Genomic DNA, 20381 nt, shown 5'->3' with positions numbered 1-20381 from the left:
TATTACGTATTATTCAGATTAACATGAGTGTGATATTTATCACCAGCTTGCACCACACTGTCACCAGCTCATGATGAAGTGAACGCCATATAAGCGTTATATATTATACATACATATATATATGTAAAGCGGAATATGTTAAACCACTCCAGCTGTTTGACACTTTATGATGGGTACATGTAATGCAGAATATATTAATCGGCACTCAGGTGTTGGTGATAAACTGATAAACAAACGAGCGTGAATATACGAGTATGTGGGCAATCAACGCGAGTTTTATTATATTGTATTTTGTAGTTGATTTGTTTTCCGGACCTAGCCGAAATCAGGGTTTGTTTGCTGAATATATGGATAGACAGGGTGTCACTCTTATCGCGCGTACAGCAGAATAAATATTGAATACACATCGAATTATATTATCAAATTTGGTTGTTTGTGGTACAAGAACTGGCAAGAACTACTTCTCGGGCACATTGCACTGCTGGCAGCTCTCCATTTGGGCGGTATAGTCTTCGATCTGGATGGTGGTCTCAAAGAAGTTGTAGCGCAAGTGTACCGCCGATGTAGCAGCGTCCAGGATCTTCTTCGGATTGGCATTTTCAGCTGTTCGGAGGAGAGGAGGGAAGAAAAGGCAAACGATTAGACGATTAGGTATCAGAAAGATAACACTAATGGGGGACCAACTCCACTGCTCTCGCACTCGCACTCGCTGGCTCTATCAAAATTGTCCACGCTTAAAAAGCCATTTCAAAAATAATTACGCTAATTGCTCACTGTCAGCCCATGGACATGGTCATGAAACTGTGCCAGCGGGGGGCACAGCTTAAAACAACAACAAATCCATTGGGATAATTACCCTCGATGCCCGAAAGCGCGACCCCATCGCCCATCGCCAACGAACCGCTCCAAACCACTCCAAGCCCCAACAAACTCCCACCCACTCGGACAAACACATGCATCAGGGCAAAAGACCACCCAACGACCTTTCTGGTCTGATTCGGTTTGGTCTGGTCTGGTCTGTTTTGTGCTGGCTGTTTTGGGCGGTAGAGGCCGACGGCCGGGATCCGGGGGCAGCTACTTACCAATGGCCAAATGTGCAGATAGCGCCACTTTATTAATGCTCAGCGCCCAGATGCGCAAATTGTGCACCCGCTCAACTCCCTCGATGCCTTGGAAAATCTGCAGCACCTCGGCATAGTGCATATAGTTGGGTGTCCCCTCCATGAGCACCTGCGGGAAAATGGCAACAGGGAGCAGTGTTTACAAGCCATCTGATAAATCCGTTCAAGCCACGGAGCATTTATGAGATTTTAATATCGTAAAAGGAGTGCAAAAGTCTGTACGACTGTCTTACTCATCTTACGTTTATACGTTTATACGTTACATTACTTAAAATCTTATATCTTCAATTATAAAAACCATTTGAGAAATCAGAGAAGGGAGAAACACAGTTAAGGCCAGACTCACCAGCAGGGCATCCTTCATGATCGTGAACGTGGTGAAGAGCACAATGATGGAGAACACAAAAGTGCAAATGGGATCAACGATGGAGTACTCGGGCCAGAAGTAAATCACGCCGGCGGCGACAAACACTCCAACGCTCTGGATGACGTCGCCAATCACATGGATGAGGGCTGCCCGGACATTCATGTTGACGGCCTCGCGTCCAACCGGTCCGCCGTGGTGATGTGCTCCGGGTGCCGTTTCGGCCAGAACGGCTGCAATTTCCAAATCCAGTGTGGGATCGACCAACTTGGTGTTTTGGTAGGAGAACGTCGGCAGCCCGCCGCCAGGCAATTCGGCATCCTCCGGCGCGAAGGCCACACCGCCCTCAATGCGTTGGCTGGGTGAATCGGAACAGGGTGTGGATGTGGCCTGCACATGGGACGGTATGGCAGTTGCTGCGGGGTTCTTCTTCTTTAGTTTCTTGGAGCCGCCATGGCTGTGACCATGCCCACCGCCCAGGCCATGGGAATGGCCATGCTGCAGTTGAACGCCCATGCTAACCGAGTTGGAGAGAGAAATTGGAAACGTTATCACAAATATTTAATATGCTTGAAAATGTTGCAAGCTATTCTGTGCCAGTTCTGTGCCCGTTCTGTGCTGGTCCCCACGTTCCTCCGAAAAATCATCTCAGTCGGGGGCCCGTTAGCCAGGCCACAGTATGAAAACAAAAACGCACCCAAAATGTTCGTTTTTTTTTGTTTTGGTTGTGTGTGTTTTCTGGCTAACAAAAGGGGGTGGGGCCTAGCAAACGGTATGCGGGAAACGCTTTTGCATTGTTTGGCATTTTATTTCAGCATTTTAATGCACCAACAACAGTCGCACCGCACACCCAAACAAACACACTCAGGTCATGGACAGTGGAGCCAAATGGTCGAATTAAACAGCAGGAAGCCAATTCTTTTTTATGAAATTTAAAGCGGGCGTTGTCAGTGGTTGCACAGGAATTTGTGCAGAATTTGACAGCATTTTTCGGTTTTGATTAAAAGTATTTTTGATAATCCCTTCAATTTTAAAAGATTCAAATACAAGTACATATAAACAAGAAGATGCGTAAGTTTAAATTGTGTATTTCGGTGCACTGCGAAGTTATTTAAACACTCTTAACGGCATTAACAAGGAACATAAAGCTAAAATATTTTTAAAAACGCATATTTCTATGTTTCCTCAACCAATTTGCATTGTAATAGTAATTGCTTATGAAAGTACACATAACACTATATGGCACGTCTTTTTAGTTTTTCTATTTTATCGCCCATATATTTTCGAACCCTTTAACTAGACTTTATAGGTTGCGCAGTCATTTCCATAAATCAATTACACTTTTCTTTTCAAAATAAATAATTTTAAGCACTGTACGGTGTGCACTCCAGCGCAGCAGCAGTACCGTGCAGTACGGTGCCCTCTCCCTTTGGTGGATGCATTATCTTGCACTTTGAATCCTGCTTTCAGGGTTCATCGTCCACCGTTCACTGTTGAATGTGGACTGTTTTGCCACTTTGTGTACCGGAAGGTGTGTGCGAGTCCTGTGCGAGGGATCCTCAGAGCCGACCAGCCAAACTAACCGCTCCTGTCCGACGATTCCGACACCGACCCCCCGACCCATCCACTCCTCGAACCACCGACCCCCCGAACCACCTACCCCGACCACCAGCCGGGCCCATCAGGGCTGCTCCAGTTCAGTATGTCCGGACACATTGCCGCATGCAAATACAAATGTATTGTCGAAAATGGCAAGCGGCTGACCAGGACACTCCCCAATCCCCAAAACTCCACTTTTTTGCAAACACTCCTCCTCCTGCGCCGCTCAGCTCACGGTACGGATCGGCAGTTAATAGCTCGGCACATTGACTTTTTATTCATTTTAAATGCTCCGACATTGCAGATTTATGGCTTTTCTATTTGGGGAAAAAGGCCATGGTCGACCAACGGACCGGGCTCTTTGGCTCTTTCTGTCCGTCGCCGACGGCTGCACTTAGCCGGCTTTTTGGGGAAACAATGCAGTGCCGGGCATCAATAAATAAACTGGCATAAATTACGCACAACCATTGGCAGTAGCAAACACAACAAAGCACAAAGTGAGCAGCCAAGTAGCGGAACCATCTACATTTATCCATCTATAGATCTAGCCATTCCTATAGACCAGGCCAAGTACCCATCCCATGGGAAGTTCGGCAGGGAAATCGATTTGCCGCTAATTGACGTACTCAATTGACGACTCAAAGACATTTTCTTGGCCTTAAAAGGACTTTACGACGAGCGATAAAATGTTACTGCCACTGAATGAAAAGGTTATATTTACGTTAAACAATAAATATATTTAATGTTGCATATTAAATAATTAAAATTAGCAATCAGTTCTTACACAAACAAGATTTGGGAAAATTTATAGTGGCTGTCTTAAAAACACCACCAGTCCAATAAAACATAGGAACTCGCTGTAAAGTGAGCGTTAGGTTGCGATGAGCGAAATAAACGTGTTCCGTTGTCGTTCCATCCTGATCCTGGTTCCTTGGTTCCTTAGACCGACAGCTTAACGAGCTGCTCATCCGGGTGACAGACCAGACTGAGATCAGGGTCAGGACAGACTAGGACCAGAGCACACCACATGCCCCGAGACATCCTTAGACATCCTAGTGGCTGCAAAATCCTGGCAACAGTCACATACGCGACCAACGCCAAAGCCCTAGCCGAGCCAAGAGGCGAGCTGAGTCAAGATATGCGCTAATATTTATGTTCCTGTCAATTAAATCAGGACGTGGCATATACGCCACACAGGCGGACCTGCCTCCCCTTGGTCCTTGGGCACACTCTCGGTCGCAGGACCCAGCATCAAGCTTCCAGCTCCCAGCGCCTGATTCCCAGACTTATCCGAGTCTTGGTGTTGTCATGGCTGCTGCTGTCGTTTGTTGGCCACTAACGAGGCGAGTAAAGATGCCGCAAAATCAAGGGGAAATGCTTCATTGCGCGCTACAAATTACAGCGCCACAGTTGGAACAACAATGCTGGGTTGACGGCGGAGGGGCAATGGCAACTGTGGAGGGAGAACATGGCGCCGGGCGCCTGGTGCCTTTCTTGATGGCCGGGGAATGTCGCTCGCATTGGCATTTTTTGCGCTCGAGGACACACTACGCAGGAGGGGATCGGTGAAGGAGGAGCGAGAGGCGGAGTGGCGTAGTGGCCGCGGTAATGCCTCGGCAATCGGATGTTCAAAGTCGAAAAGCGTATGTGCTCCGCATGGAATCCCTGGCGCCACCGTGGACCGCCATCACTGACCGCGTGGCCACGCTGGCTAGGACCGACATAGTAGGAGGTAGGGTCCTAACAATGTGTGCTTTTTTCGGGGACTACAGAGTGGTGTTCGACTTAACTTTGAAAAAAAGTGCTTTGATACCTTCTGCTTCCCACAAATTCATTTCTTACTTCTTCTAATACCTTCCTTGCACATTTCTGAATAATAATATCAGGTTTTCTGAGAGGAAAGTTATGCAGGGTATACATTTTTGCGCAAGCATGGAATTAATTGGATAAATGTTCCACTATTTTAGGCGAACTATATCTAAGGATTTATAAAATACTGGATTGCATGTAATCATAAAAACTGAATTATTTATAGTATGCCACGAAGTGGCTCACTATGAAATATGGAACATAAAAATATTTATGGCTACTTTTAGGGGTTATGAACTAGGTGTTTCCACCGACTACTCATTTTACTTATCAGGTTACGGAATAAGCTGATTTGCCACCACTGATACCTGAATCTGGAGCTAGCTGTGGTTCTCTGAACAATTTATTTAGTGCCCATCAACGCGACGCCCCACATGAAACAGCAGAGGAAGTGTTTTCTGCTTCTTCATCACCGTTTATATTTATTTTCTCCTTGTGTTTCTTCTGGCGTCTCCTATATTTTTTCCGTTTTTGTTTCTCTGCTGTTTGACAAATTATGGCCACATTTGGCCTGGTAACTTCTTCGAACCGAGCTGGCTGGACCATCTCAGCGTGGTCTTAGGAAATTGAAAATGAAATTGAGTTGTCAGGCTAACAAGCTTTTGGCCAGCTTCGGTCTCAAGTGGCTGCCCGGAATAGGAAAGCGGAGGACCGATGACCAGGCTCAGTGCTCACATAGTGAACACTAAACATAAGCAAGGAGCAAAAGTATATCAAGTGGAAGAAGCGAATTCATAAGAGAAATTATACGACGGATTGGAGCTGAAACAAAGCTAAAGCATTTTTAAGGTATTTAAAACTATAGAATCCATTGCAAAGTAAAAATTATCAACCATCGCCAATGTATAATAATATGGTAATAGTTTCATTAGAAAAATGTACTAAATTGCAGTTTCCACGTTCCTTTGCCCCAAAAACGGACTCTGCTCCGTATCAAATTTATTTGATTGCCTTAAAGAAATTTAGCTGTGCATTCATCCATCTGTCCTAACTGCCATTGCCACAGCTAAACGCCTTCAGCTCCACACGCTGGTTGTAATTGCTTTAGCACCTCGCTGCCCCACAACTTGCCACCTCTTTCCAAAATTCCACCAGAATAAACCTCTCATATTTCACTGGCATTTGCTCTCGCTAATATCCCACTTGCAGTTTAAGGTCGGGCCTTGCGGAGGTACAGTGGAACCTCGTCATAAGGACTTTTCTCGAGGACTCGGTCTCGATTAATGAATTAATCTATTAATGAATTCACTTGCTGGATGCTAAGTCGTCAGTTTTAAGTTTTATTTATGTAGAGGTGTATGCATTTAGGTAACTTGTATAATTATTGTAATCATTTGTTCCAAAATTAAAAGATTTAGCTCAAGTGCAAAAGTCGTTTCGGGTTAATCTTGGTCATCCAATGCTATGTTTTCCCAAATACCTGATAATCGCAACTAACACGCTTTTTAAATTACCAACTATCATTTGGTATTACCTCTAAATATGATCATAGCACATTATTGAGGATCGAGCCTGAGTTTCAGTGTATTTTGTCGAGATCTCTCTCTCTTTCACCATTTCTCGTTCTCGTACCCTTTCTCCATTTCCCCGCTTTTGACCCTAATGGGCATTTTAACGATGTGAAGTCGACGGACGTCGTTGCCGCCACTCAAAACTTAGCCGAACAAGAACGCACAAAGCGAATCCGGAAAATTCAGTGCGTATATGTATGTACATATGTAGGTATGTATGTGTACGGATGTGGGTGTGTGAGAGGCGTTTTCCAGCTATTTTCTTCATTGTGCTAATTGAAGTAAAAACTGGCAAAAATAAAATCCAGAGAGCTCTCAACAACTAAATGAAACTAAGTAAAAAGCCTTCAATAACAACGAGAGCAAACGGGACTGAAAATAGTTAAAACTTGCAGCTAACTCGTTTGCCCGAACGCATAACGGTAAAAGGCGGCCATTTAATTTCATTGTTCGAACACAGTTCAAAGGTACACAGAAAGAAATGCGTACCACCTCAAAAAATGTTTAAAACTATTTGGTTCCTTTCCCGGAAAATTCTGTTACTACATATAGAAGAGAAATAAGAAAACTGAAATATTTTTTCGATGTACACGTTCTTATTCTAGCTTCAGCATTGACTCGACTTAACTTCCTGCTTTTATGGCAGCTTCCAAAGATGGCCTTCGCCACGCCCCTCGCCCACCGCCCATTTCCACAAAGTCCGGCCATCTTCTTCTTTTCCTCGGACAAATCCGTAAGCCAGGAGAGTTGCTTCTGCTGCACGTTTTTCACAATCAATTCACGTAATCAAACAATTCAAGTGGCAAACACTGAAAATGCCAACGTCAACTGGAAAATTTTTGCGCTACCGCCCAACTAGCGGCAACAAAAACAAAAGCAACAACAGCTGCAGCAACACTCGTGCCGGAAAATAGGTGAGTTGAGGTGGACGTGGCATTGGGGCGCTCAGTGGGCGGTGGGTGGAGAATAGCAAGTGGCAAGGGGGCCACACACACACACGTTAGTGTGAGCTCGGCATTGAACGTTGCGATTTATGCGCCAAAAACTATGCTTCGACAGCCACATGAATGAGCATCAATGGGGAAAGAAGGTGGCACAGGAAGGGGCGGGGCAGACAAGGGGAACGGAGGACGCAGAGCCTTGCAGGTTGGCACTCGGCGAAATCAAAACAAGCGGAGCGATTAATTTTCATTAGACGAACCGAGAATGCCCTTCAAGCACCCAATCTTACATTTAATTACACGTTATACCTTTTATATAGTGAATATTGTTAGGCAAAAAATATATATATTTTGAAAGAGATTACAACTAGGATTTTATCTTGCTTTAAAGGATATACAAATATAATCTCTCCTACTTTACAAATATTACATATAATTACTTCTCAAACTCTGTCAAGCCCAATATAATTTTAAAGCTTTTCAAGAACCACAAATCCAATCTTCAATTACTTTGGCTTAAATGATTTTTTTTTTAAAAAAAAAACAATTGAAAAATCACAATTAAATTAAGTAAAGCGTTAAACTTTGCGAGCCTCGATTTATTTTTAGCTGGCCAAAGTGAAAAAAACTCCACTGGCCTAGGGGCTCCCCATTGGCCGCCGTTTGGAGCATTATCGAAACCATCTTCGATGGCACGTTACCCCGTCCCGCCTAGAGAATTTTCCACCTTTGAGACTGGCCAACACAAACACAAGCAAACTCCTCGTCGACACCGCCTTTTGGCTTTTGTTGACGCAGAAAGAAAAGTAAAAAAAAAGCGAAAAAAATGCCGTAAAAATAGAACGGGAAGAAATTCTAAACTTGTGGAAAAAGTTGTCGCTAAAATGTGGAGAAAGTTGCCGCAACAACTGCTGGATACGTAAGGGAATGCCATCCAGGAATCGCGCAGTTGGCCTGGGATCGGGAGGCACTTGGAGTGTGCACCATGTTGACCCATTTGATGCCTCATACCCGGACAAGTTGATTGCGGCAATTGCAATTGGAAAACTGCCCAGGGGAAAACAGGGAAAACTTTGCCGCCGCACGGATGGGCCAAGCGGGACGGCGGTCGTCCAGCAATCAAAGATCTGCATATCAGGGTGAATCATTCCACGATAAGTACTTACATGACATTCACCAAAATGGCCAGCCCGGAGGTGATCAGCATGATCTTCGCATTCACCTCGTAGTCGCCGCTGATGAGTCGTCCGATGGCCAGCCAGACGAGGATGCCCGTGATGACCCAGATCATGAAGACGGAGGCCATGGCGCCAATAACCTCGGCCCGATACCAGCCGAAGGACATCCTGTCAAAGATAAGAGCGAGTGGAGCTTAATTAATGTGGGGGCAGGTGAAGATAATGAGGCTGCGATAGAGACGAGCAAAAAATGTCCACTTGCCACCCGACAAGGATGGCAAAACTTTGTTACTTTGGCCATGGGGACAACTTTGCCAACTAACAAACTATTATATGCAAACAATAATTGCACTTAATATGTTCTGGATAGTACCTTCTTTTAATCAATTTTTCAGTTTTAAACTTTTAGTTTCACATGCACAGTTTCATATTTTTCAGAACCAAGCTAAGTGGCCACTTTTTACTAAAGCACTACTAAAGCACAGTACTAAAGTACAGATATTATTCTGAAGAGCTGTTTATATTTAATTTCCATATTAACAACGCCTCAAATGTATTGCTACAATTGACATGCTCTTAAAATAAAGATTTATGAAATAAACCCCCCTCAGTGAAATAATATCTTTTCATAAGCCCCAAGGAGAAGGGGAAGTCGAAAGACAAACTGTTTGGTCACAAACGAAACATAAATGGCTGATGACATAAAGAGCGGTCACTGTGGCCAAGTTGAAAATTAACACGAGTTGATAAATATGACCAAAATTCGTCAAATGCCATTTTAATTTCAGTTCGTTTAGGGGCGCGGCTTCTTCCCAAATGATAACATTTCGACGGGCAGGAGTTTGTTCCAGGATTTCCCTAATGTAATGAGCGTTTTGCATGTGCGCCCCTCTGCTTATTTCGCATGTAGTTTTTTACCCATATTTTCCTTTTTTTGGTTGGGTCAAAGTCAACACCTAAACGGCGGCGGCGGCGACGGTGACCAAGTCGAGGGTCGTTCAATTAAGGCCCAACCTAGACCAGAAAACAAGCCAAGCCACATCAGAACGAGCCAGGAGCAGGACCAAAGCCAGGACCAACCGGTAACCGACAGGTGGAAGTGGAAAGTGGGAGTGGTGGCAGGAGTGGGAGGTGCAGGAGCGACCACTCTCGTTATAAAATTGAAATAATGGCAAAAGGCAACAATTTTGCCAGCCTGCTAACTAATGCGATGCCAGAAGGCAGCAGGCAGCTACAGCAACGAATGTCTCGCCATAATAATACAATTTAATTTCCAGCAAACATCCGTCGTAGCCCCATCCCACTCCCAGAGCCACCCAAAACCCCCGGCAGTGTCAATGTATGGCGGAGCTCTCTATACGTGTATATACAAATACCACTATATATACAAATATATATACGCAAGTGGGGCCTTGCAGTTGGCGTTGCAAGTGCAGCCATTTGCTTAATGACCGCCTGCTGCTGGCGGCCCACCCCCTCGTCCTTCGGTCCTTCGGTCCCCCGGTCCCTAGGTCCTTAGGTCCTTCATATTCCCGACGGAGGAGCAGCAACATCGCTACCTCAATGGTGGTTCCGGCACACTGGGACCGGGTGCGATAATTAAAAGAAAGTAGCCAAAACACTTAATTGGGATTAGCGATAATGAAATACGGTAGTGTGTTATGCCAAACTAACTTTTTTGGCAGCCAACAAAGTCAGATATATAGGGATGGTATATTAAAGACGGAAATTAAATGACTATAACTAACTTGTTAATCACTTCTCATATCTAGAGATAATATCAAAACTTAATGGTACAACATAGCAACAATTGCAGTTCGAAGTCAGTCGTGCTATTATTTAATTCCGGGTTATTGACTCAACTTTATAAGGAAATATTTGCAAAATTAGTAACTAGATTTAGTACCCAATTTAGGCCAATTTAAATGTAACGCCTCTACAGCTTTGCGCTAATTAACCACTGCTAATTGATCAACTCAAAGAAACCTGGTGCTTATTAAACTATGTCATTACAGAGATCCAATGCTGCTACAATTTGCAGCATTCATTATCAAGGAAAATACCGCAGGTAATAATTGAATTATTCCACTGTACCGTGCTTAGTTTTACCTAGCTTTTGCATTTCGTTTTCTGCGTTTGCCTTTGCAATTGTGCAAATGTGTTTTGTTTTGATAAATTAGGCTTGTCAACTCGGCAACGGCAGCCCAAGCGCCAAAATAGGTGGTGCGGTGGGCGCAGGAGCCCGAAAATATAGAGGAGGGCTGCGAACCGCACTGAAACCAAACCCAGCCAGAGGACCAGGCCCAAGGAGAGAGGCATCCAGCCAGCCTGAGACTGGGACTGGTGCAACATGCAGCAGCAGCAACAGAAACAGCAAAAGCCGCAGCAGCAACAGCAACATGCAGCATGCAGGAGCAACTGGAACAGAAACAGAAACAGAAGCAACATCAACGCACAGGAGACGACGAAGATGGAGGCTCTGAGTCTGGCAGTCTGGGAGTCTGATGGCAGGAGCGAAATTTACAAAATTACCATGCAACACGCTTGAAATTGCAAAAGTTTTTCATTATTCACTTTGTGGCTGCAGTCGAGTCGTCGAGTGAGTGAGATTTTTGCATGAATGAGCAGAACGTGCCGTTTGCCTCCCTCCTTCTAGTTGAGCCCAAGATGGATGCCGTATGGGAAGCGAGCGGGGGCAGGCGGCTGGGGACCAGAGGGGGCGGATGTTGAGGCGGAGACAAAGGAGTGCTCCCAAAAACCAATTGAAAAATGTGAAACGGCCAAATGTACAGTGCGCAGCAGCAACAGCACCAACCAGTGATGTCGAAAGCTTTTTCAAAAACTAAAAGTTATTTAAAATAAAGGGCAAATGCATTTTAAAGTTTCAAGTTTAATTTAAATACTTTAGAATCAACAAAATCAATTAAAACACTATATTTTTTAAGAGCTTTCACTCAGATCATAAACAATTCTCCAAAAAACGAGCAACTTGGAAAATTAGTCGCTCAAATTTCACATTTTTCGTTTTGTTTTACTTGCCCAAAAGAGGTATTATATAATATTAGAAATAAAATGTGGACAACACTGTGAGCAGAGGCAGCACAGGGGCCGCAGACAAGAGGAGCAAGAGGAAGGCACTGAAAATTTGGAAACAGGCTTTTCGCCTAATTAGACGATGGCGAATGGGAAATGCAGGCAGCAGCAGCCAAGGATATGGAGGATGGCCAAGCCGAGCGACAGAAATTATGGTTGAGAGCAGAGAGAGGAATATAAATTGCAGGCCAATGCAGATACACTCGTTATAGGGGGAATCTAGTTTAGAAGTGTTTTGCAAAGCAATTTTATATATTCAGGGCTTGAAAATATAACTATTTGTCAGTTTTCTTCCTTTTGTTGTTCAGCTTCAATTGTTACGTTATATGAAAGTTTCTGAAGATCAACTGATTTTGATGTAAGCACGACGAGTTTTAAGAACTTAGTTCAATCATAATAAATCTATCTATTGCTCTTTTTACTTTATTATTATATTCTTAAACTCCTGTAGAGCCCCACATTTAAGGAAAAAGATATTTAAGGAATAGCTTTACGTTATTTCCCAGAGCAGAGTCCCAAAGCACCTGGTGATAAAGGAGGACGCAGAGGAGCGATGCCACGGTAGTTGGCAGCAGATAGTGAGAGAAGGTAATGCGAAAAAGATTGAAACTTTACGTTTTATTGATTTCCCTTTGCCCGGCAAACGACTTTTGGCAGTGTCTCCATTTCGGAGGGCAGTACTTACCGCTGCGTAGATGGGCGTCCAGCAATCCAGATGGCAAACAACGAGATCATAAAACTGGCGAAATCGGTTAGCAAATGAGCGGCGTCTGTTGCAATGGCTAGACTGTTCGATAAGACGCCACCTGTTCCAGGTCGGGAGAAAGTAAATAAATGCGCAAAGAATTAACTCGACATTCTGTGGGGGTTGTGGATGCTGATTGGGGGGATTACCCCCAAACGGCTGCCGCCGAGTGACAATACCCCCGGACGGGGGTTTCCTCAGACGGAAAACATGAAAAGGGTGGAGTTGGAGCCCTTTCTCTCTATTTCCCATTATCGCAGCAACAATTTCGATTTGAAAGCGAAAGAAAAAAGAGTGCAAAACGCAAAGCAAGGGGCGCAAAAATGAAATCCTTTCCTGGCAACTGGGAATTGGTGGCCGCCTGCTCCTTCGTCCTTTGTCCTTTCTCCAGCGAACATTGTAGGTAATTGCAAAGCGATTAACGGGAACTGTCGAAGCTCCAACGACATCGTCGCCACTCGAAAATTAAATGTTTATTGTATAACCAACCCCGGTGCCGTCATAAATGGAGGAGGGTTGATGGCAGACAGTAAGCCCTTCCGGTCGCCATATTGTTGCACTTCCGGTCCTCAGTTTTTAATCGTCTCGTCGTCGTCCTCTCTTCGTGGCCTTCTCCCTTTTCTTCTCCTTCGCCCTTGCGCTACCCACATTGTTTGACTTTGCCTTATTTTTTTCGCTTTTCACTTTATACGTTTTGTTTATTTGTTGGCTCAGATTCTCAGAGGTGAGTAAAATTAGTTTGGGAATTGAGAGGCAGAGGGAAAGAAGAAATGGCAAAAAGAAATCGAAGGGAAAGAGTCCTTTGTGAAGTCGAACTTTAAGCATAGACCAAACGGTGGTCCTTTTATGAATATTAACTCCACTCACCCACGATTTCCGCAATCATGAAAACCAAACACAAAATGCTCGCAATGATCAGTTTTCGTCGCGCCTTCACGTCGACGCCCTCGCTGCGGGCTCGATGGCAATGATCCCGAACTGGAAGCAAAAAATATAAATTAAAAATATGTTAGGCAGGTGAATCTAAATCGTTATATCTGGAGAGTATTCCATTTTATATTTAAAGGCAATAAACTAAACCCTAGGCTTAATAGGGATTTCGGGTCAGTAATAGTCATTATATAATTAAAATGCATTCAGAAACACAGTTTTAAAAAAATAAGAACACATATTTTTCAGGTTTCTTAATGTAGAGTTAAAAATTTTGAGTAAGCGCTTTGTCCCACTTTGTCTACATAACTTACGCCCGCTTTCAAGCTGCTCATTTATTCGTAACTGTTGATAAAAGCTCTTACCCACATGCACCCAATTGATGGCCTTTAAATAAATTTGGGGATATTCTTAAGCCCGGCTAGAGACTGTAACCTCCTTTTTTCGCAAAAGTGGTAAATTAACAATGTGCCAGTGCACACTTGTATGCCCTATGGGGAATAAGTTGGCCGTCGCCCATCTGTTATGCCGCTGAGCATGCAATACATATTTACAAAACAGGCATTTAAATTTATTTAACATGGTACGTGAATAATGACCGCCAGCGCAGTTCCTACTTCTGCTCCTGATCCTGCTCCTGCTCCTTGCCAGCCACGCCCCTCCCATATGGATTCGGTATATGGCCCATTTCCAGGGGTTCTGCGCTTGTTTTTTATGCTATTTTTTGTTCTTTTCCTCGGGGTTTCTTATTTTTTTCTGGTTTTATTCATTTTGGGTGTCAGTGACAGGCGAAAGTTGGTAGCTGCTAGTTGCTTGGCTTGGTTTGGTTCGCCGGTTGACTGGTTGGTTGGTGGCTCTCGGTCGGCTAGGAGCAGTCTATTAAATACTTTATTGCATTTGTCGCAGCCGTATTTCATGCTTTGTCATTTCCGCTGCATTTTCCTTGCATTTGCTCTGGTCGCCACCCACTCCTCAACTTTTCCGCGCCAAGCAGCTTTTCATTGTCCGGAGCGGGAAAAGCTACAGGAGCTTCGTACATGTGCATATGCTCCGCTGGCTTGGCTGCTTTGCTGCTCTGCAAGTGGAAGCCATAGAGATGAGCCCGTGCAGATGTGTACTGTCAATTAGGCCTTGTAGTCTAAAAAGCTTTGGCACTTTTATTAGAATCTGTACAATAAGTCGTTGCTATAAGTAAAGAAAACTTTAGTTAAATTGAACTATTTGACGCACATCTCAAATGCTTAGTATGAGCATGCATAGGTGGGCACTTCAAAAAGGCATAAGTTAGGTAAGCAGACCATTGATTTAATTGTAAGTATATACATCTAATATGTATTAAATATTAGGGAATTCAATTATCTAGGTTTTAAGTGTTTTCGACACCTTGCTGAAAAGCTAAACTGAGAATTGTTATACAAATGTAAGTTATTACTTCTAATATGTAACCAATTTAAGTTGAAATAAAATTATTCGCCAACTTTAGATGACACGACTAAACGTAGATTATTTTATCCATTCATGTGTTAACTTATGCCTTTCCGTGCGTGTCTCCCCACATGTGAAGTGCCTCATCTCTGACACGGTGGCTATGTAGACGCGGTTTCTTCATTTGAATCCAGCACAAGGCCACCGACGCCTGGCCTGCGTCTGCTGGCAACTACTTCCTGCTCTTGCTCCTGCTCCAGCTCCTGTTTCTGGGCCGGCACCTGCTCCCGCCACCTCCTCTTCCGCCGCATCCCCCACATCCTCCATATCCTTGCCCACACACTCGCTCAATGGCAGTAACAATGCCGGCAGCGAAATTAAATTCTTGTGCATAACCAAGGCCCGGCACTCTGTAGGAGCAACTGCTACTGCAACTGCAACTGCTACTGCAACTGCAACTGCGGCGATTGTGGCACGTGAAAATTTCACCTATTAGACCCGCATCCAGTTTCGAGTTCCGAGCTTCGAGTTTTCAGGATCAGGTTTCACCCCCTCCGGTGGAGCAGCCACTGCAGGCAGCTGATGCATAAGAATCGTCATACTTGCAATTTAAACAACTCCGATCCATCTGCATCTTTAATTGGTCGCCTTGGACCGTTCTGGTTTCGTTCCGTTCGCCCTGTTTGTTTGCGCAATGCGGAAAGTATGTGGGACTCCTGGGAAGCTGAGGTTAATGTCTGCGATTCACGGGTATGGAAGACGGTGGATATGGGCGCCACATTCACTGATGTGCTCCCTCTCCTCGTTCACATCCATATCTGGTTCTGCCATGGCAACAATTGTTCTCCGTACTTGTTCTTATAAATAATTAATGGGGGCAAGGCGAAGTCATCGCCGTCAGTTGAGGAATGGGAATGGAAATGGGAAAAGGCAAGGTGCAGGCGCACAGGCATTAATTTGATAGAAATAAATATGCGACAAAAGCCATTCCATTATGTGCAAATATCAATAACAACTCGACAGGTGCCCAGAATCTACGCCAACTGAGATCTAAAGATAATCCAATCCGGTGGCTTTGGAAACATTTCTGTCTTTATATAATTGTTACTTGTCACTTGTTACACAGAAAAATATTAGTCACTTCTGTGCTTAGTTTTAGAGTATTATTCAGCTCAAATTGAAGCTTAAATTTACAGTGCAGTGCTTCGAAATTAAAATATTTCAATTGAATGCTTTTTTTTTCAGACATTCCACTGGCATTGCATTCAAGTTATCGAAAGAAATAAATTCCTCATGAAACTAAATCAGACTTTCAGGAGGACCTGGCATATTTGATTACGCGCTCATTATGCTCATATATTATATTCATATGTTATGTCATTCCACATCAGATATTCATTTCCACGCAACATCATATTTTGTCTAATTAGTGAGTTACCCTTGCTCAGTTCCCCCTCCCTCCGCTTGAGCACATCCATAACTGTAACCAGGAATCCGGAATCCGAAGCACGCGGCGATAACAACGAGGACGTTTACTCGGGGGAACAATGGACACAGACCTATGCGAACTGCTTAGTATTCCAGCATTTGCGAATGGACGCATCTGGAGCGCGTTTTACAAACGACTAACTACGGCCAAAGCAAATCAATGCAGCTGCATCGAGCTGTATGAGCTGCATCGAACTGCACTGACTGCACTCGACTAGTCGAGCTATCTAATGGGAGTTAGTAACTCAAGCCATGATTGAATGCAACGAGCGCCCCAAGACGATTGCATACTATATATAGTTCGAGAATTATCGCTGTGTGTGCCAGTGTACGACGGAGGCAGAAGCACTTTCAGAAGCGGATCCACCTCGTCTAGACGCCAGTTAATTTCGTTTCGGGCCCAGCTCGTCTGCCAATAAATCGAATCATCGCCAAAAAGTAGAAGTAACTAGGAACTCTCTGTGCGGCACTTGCGACTATCGCATACCCATTGACCTGATGTACAGCTCGTGTTTCTGACACTAAAATAGGACATTTAAAAGCATACAAAATTTAACTATATGAGCTGAAGGCTCATGGTTTGGTATTTAATGTTTCTGAGGATGCATTCAAGCCTCGCACAAACACGTTCTGTACGGGGTATAGTACTATTTTAAAAATCGAAGCAGAGGAAATTAAAATATAAACTTGACACAGCCACGTCGATTTCTCGGTTTCTGACCCTGAACATGCGATGGCAATGACTGAAAAAATGATCCAAACATTTATTTGGTCCATCGACGTTGTCGTACGTAAATTATGGCTCCTCGGGCGATTTATGACATATGGCCATGGTTGGTCGTGGGATGCGGTCTGCTCCCAGCAGCGGTGTGTCAGCAAAGAGCATACATTTTGATTATGCCGCAGATGCTGATGGGGGGAGTGGATTGCTCTTGGTTGCCGGGCCAGTTCCACCATAATTTGGCTTGCCAACCTCGAGAATCATCAGCTGATTGATGACACTGAGGGGGCGAATGGGCAAAAGTGGCGAGTGGCAGAGTGGGAGTGAAGCTTCGATTCGAGTAAGTGGTAAGTTGTTTGCTCACCATATTCGTGCAGCATTTCCAAGCGGCTTTTATCCAGCGAAGTTGCCGCATTCCCATATAGCCGGGCATCATTCATTTCCGACGATTTCCGTGCCGTCTGCCAATTAGCGAGCATTTACCCGATATTACAGCTCCTCAGTCACCCATACATTTGAGTACCAGCACGAGTATTTTGCACAGAGTTTTCGATTTTACCCGAATAAAAATAAGGAAAGCAAACAATCAACGCTCCACGCTTAGGAACAATCAAGCATCGGAACCATAAAAAGGGAGAAAAACACGGAAAATAACAATGTGAAAACTAATTTGTTTGATGTTCGTTGTTGTCGAATTTGATTTGTTTGCATTTGACTTTTAGTGCAAAATGCCGCTGCCTGCTGCGTTTTCTTGATAATTTATGAATGACTGCAAATTGCTGCGAGGCAGTCCGCCCTGATTGAAAGCGACACGAAAGTGCCCCGCAGTTTGTCACCGTCACCTTGCCACCCCTTTAAGCCCGCCTCCCAGTCCCTCTTAGCCCCTTGCAACTCTCTTAACCCCTTGTTGCCACTCACCTTCCACGTTGTTGGACCGCCCATGTAAACAAAAAATTTGTGCAGGTGTCGAAGGCGTTGCCGGGTGATTGTTGTTGCCAATGCCAGCGACTCCGTTCCCACCTGGTTGTCCCTGCTCCATCAGGTGAAAGGAAGGAGCCGTGCCATAGTTGCTCCGCCGCGTCCTTCCCGAGTCGCGTCTGCAAAGGAAGAAGATGGTCAGTCGATGGAACAATGAAGATCATACGGATATCAAAACAAGAACACTATGTTATAGGGTATATACATTACAATTATATATGTACAGGGTTAGGCCTAGCAGCACTGAATTACATATTGCTTAACTCTAAAAACTTCTACTTTTTCATCTACATATGTACATACGTACTTTAAAATGAAATAATAAAATACAATTTAAAGAATTACAAACCTGGCAAGTACCTGTAAGGTTTTAATCGGCTGTGCACACCTTGCCAAATGCTTGTATTTTTAAATAAAAGTGCTGGTTGAAGCAAAATGAAGTCTTAAAGAGACAAGTCAAGATGATGTAACTTTAATAAACATTTTTATTTTTTGCCTCACAAGAACTAACAACAAGTCGAGAATGTGGTCTAAACAATATACAGTACTTTCCAACTAATTCTTTAATTAAAATGTGCCATTCGTTAGTTTTATTTCATCCAAGTTGCTGTAGAAATGTACTTGTTTTCCACGGTAAACAAGTGAAAGACGCCCAAAAAGAATGAGTAGTAAGTGCAGCCACAGCAACAGCAAGAAAAGTTTTTCGGGGAAGCTTCGACTGGAAAAACCACGGAATAGAATTAAAACGTAGCGTTGCCGGTGCCAACAAAACACTGCGGCATTTAAGCAGACACAATGTACGGTGGGCCATCGACTCCCATAACCGCCGCCCAACGGCCCCACCGACCGTCCATCAGCAGGCAGTTGCCACTGTAATGAGCTGGAGCTTTGAAAAGCGAGGCGAAATGCTCCGAAAAGGGGTTTTTTTGATAGGTGCTAAAATGAAAAGTGCTGCGAAAAATTCAATTTGAAGTTTTGTTACTTAACGCAAACTACAATGACTACTTAAAGGCCACGCCCACTCCTTCAACGCCGCCTTCGTCACCGGCACGTGTGTGTGCGTGTGATGTGCCCGTTGATAAGTTTCTCATGTTGCAAGTGTGTGGGTGTGCGTGGGAGGGTGTGGGTGTGCCAGACCAAGTGCGCGTAATTTTTACTACGGAAAGTGCAAATGGCGCTAAACTACTTGCTCTGCAACTTTCCAACGCAATTGCACAAAGGAGGAAAATATAAAAAAAAAAGTTGAGGGCTGCGAAAAAAAAACAGCAAAATACGTTAGCCGTCGCACTTTAAGCTTTCGATCCAACTTTTGGAGGTTCTGCGCACCTAGAAAATCCCAAGACTCCGGGAACGGGAACCCGACAGTTGTCTCTGCTCCCACGCGGTCCGCTCTTACGCCTATTTAACAAATCAGCAGCTCATTTGGCGCTTTATGTTAATTTGGCCCAAAAGAGATTTTATTTTCGGCCAACTTTTTGCGCTGCGCAAACTTTTGCCCAGGAAGTCAGACGATAAACCGTTTTCCCACCATCCCAAACTTACTTGGCAATCGGTGTATCCTCGTTCCTTGACATTATTTAATGTTAATTTTACCTCACTTTATTTCTCACTTCTCACACTGAAATACACTAATAACACCAGACGTTACAACACAAGATCCCACCAGCAAGTGTTCCTTATAAGATCCCATATGCTCCACTGCTCCACAGAGGCTGTGAATGATAAGATCCGAGCAAATAGTAGATAATCGTGGTTATCTTAACTTACAACTTTCAGATCGGCGAGAGCCGAGTGCAATGCATGTGTTTGTACTTCGAGGGGCGAGGGGTGGATAGATCAATCTGGAAGGTAAGCAAAGCAGAAACAAAACACTTACAAAAATACGTGGAGAGTTGTCTCTTAAGAAGCAAAAATATATATTCCCTAGCAAAGCTAAGCATTAGTCGTCCTAATAAAAATATAAAATATGTATATTTTCCATACAAGTGCTGTTATTAAAAATTATATAATATCCAAGCGGATTGAAAAATAGTGACAAAATTGATGATAATGTAATTAGTTAATGTAAATAAACAAGCAAATTATAATGAAGATAAATGAATACCAACATGATTAAATGCTTGAATGCACAATAATCGTGATTGTCATTATTTCCACACTTAAAATTCATTTATATCGCAGCAGAATATATACATACAAATACATCTATACTTTCTTTTCAGTGATAAATAGCTCCCAACTTGTTGTTCCAGAATTTTTCTGAGTGCAGTCTCGAACGAAGAGGAAGAAAGATGCCCGTTCTTATCAGGGGGTACGGCCTGTCAAGTGTGAATATAGCACACGGACCGTTCAATGATGGTAACGTGCGGTAACAAAATCAACGGGATGAGTTTGCTTTGAGAGCGCGTTTACCCAGCG

General features: G+C 43.9%; 1 protein-coding gene across 3 annotated transcripts; it reads right to left on the bottom strand.

Annotated features, from left to right (window-relative positions):
- Positions 1–393: 393 nt before the first annotated feature.
- LOC6529025 (zinc transporter 2) lies at positions 394–19644 on the bottom strand. Of its 3 annotated transcripts, XM_002090021.3 has the most exons (8): positions 19506–19644; positions 17904–18082; positions 13289–13399; positions 12362–12482; positions 8572–8751; positions 1468–2002; positions 1083–1230; positions 394–603 (listed from the first exon to the last, which is right to left on the bottom strand). In XM_002090021.3, exons 1-8 carry the CDS (start codon positions 19535–19537, stop codon positions 458–460), a joined length of 1452 nt encoding a protein of 483 aa, XP_002090057.1. In that variant the 5' UTR covers positions 19538–19644; the 3' UTR covers positions 394–457. The 3 variants fall into 3 exon arrangements, with proteins under 3 accessions (XP_002090057.1, XP_015054151.1, XP_039226485.1); XM_015198665.3 differs by lacking the exons at positions 17904–18082; positions 19506–19644 and adding an exon at positions 17350–17703; XM_039370551.2 differs by lacking the exons at positions 17904–18082; positions 19506–19644 and adding an exon at positions 16215–16269.
- Positions 19645–20381: the final 737 nt, after the last annotated feature.

This window comes from Drosophila yakuba, chromosome 2L (genome assembly GCF_016746365.2).
Source record: "Drosophila yakuba strain Tai18E2 chromosome 2L, Prin_Dyak_Tai18E2_2.1, whole genome shotgun sequence".
NCBI lineage: Eukaryota > Metazoa > Arthropoda > Insecta > Diptera > Drosophilidae > Drosophila > Drosophila yakuba.
Note: the sequence above shows the minus strand (reverse complement) of the source record. Positions and strands in the feature narration are given on the sequence as shown.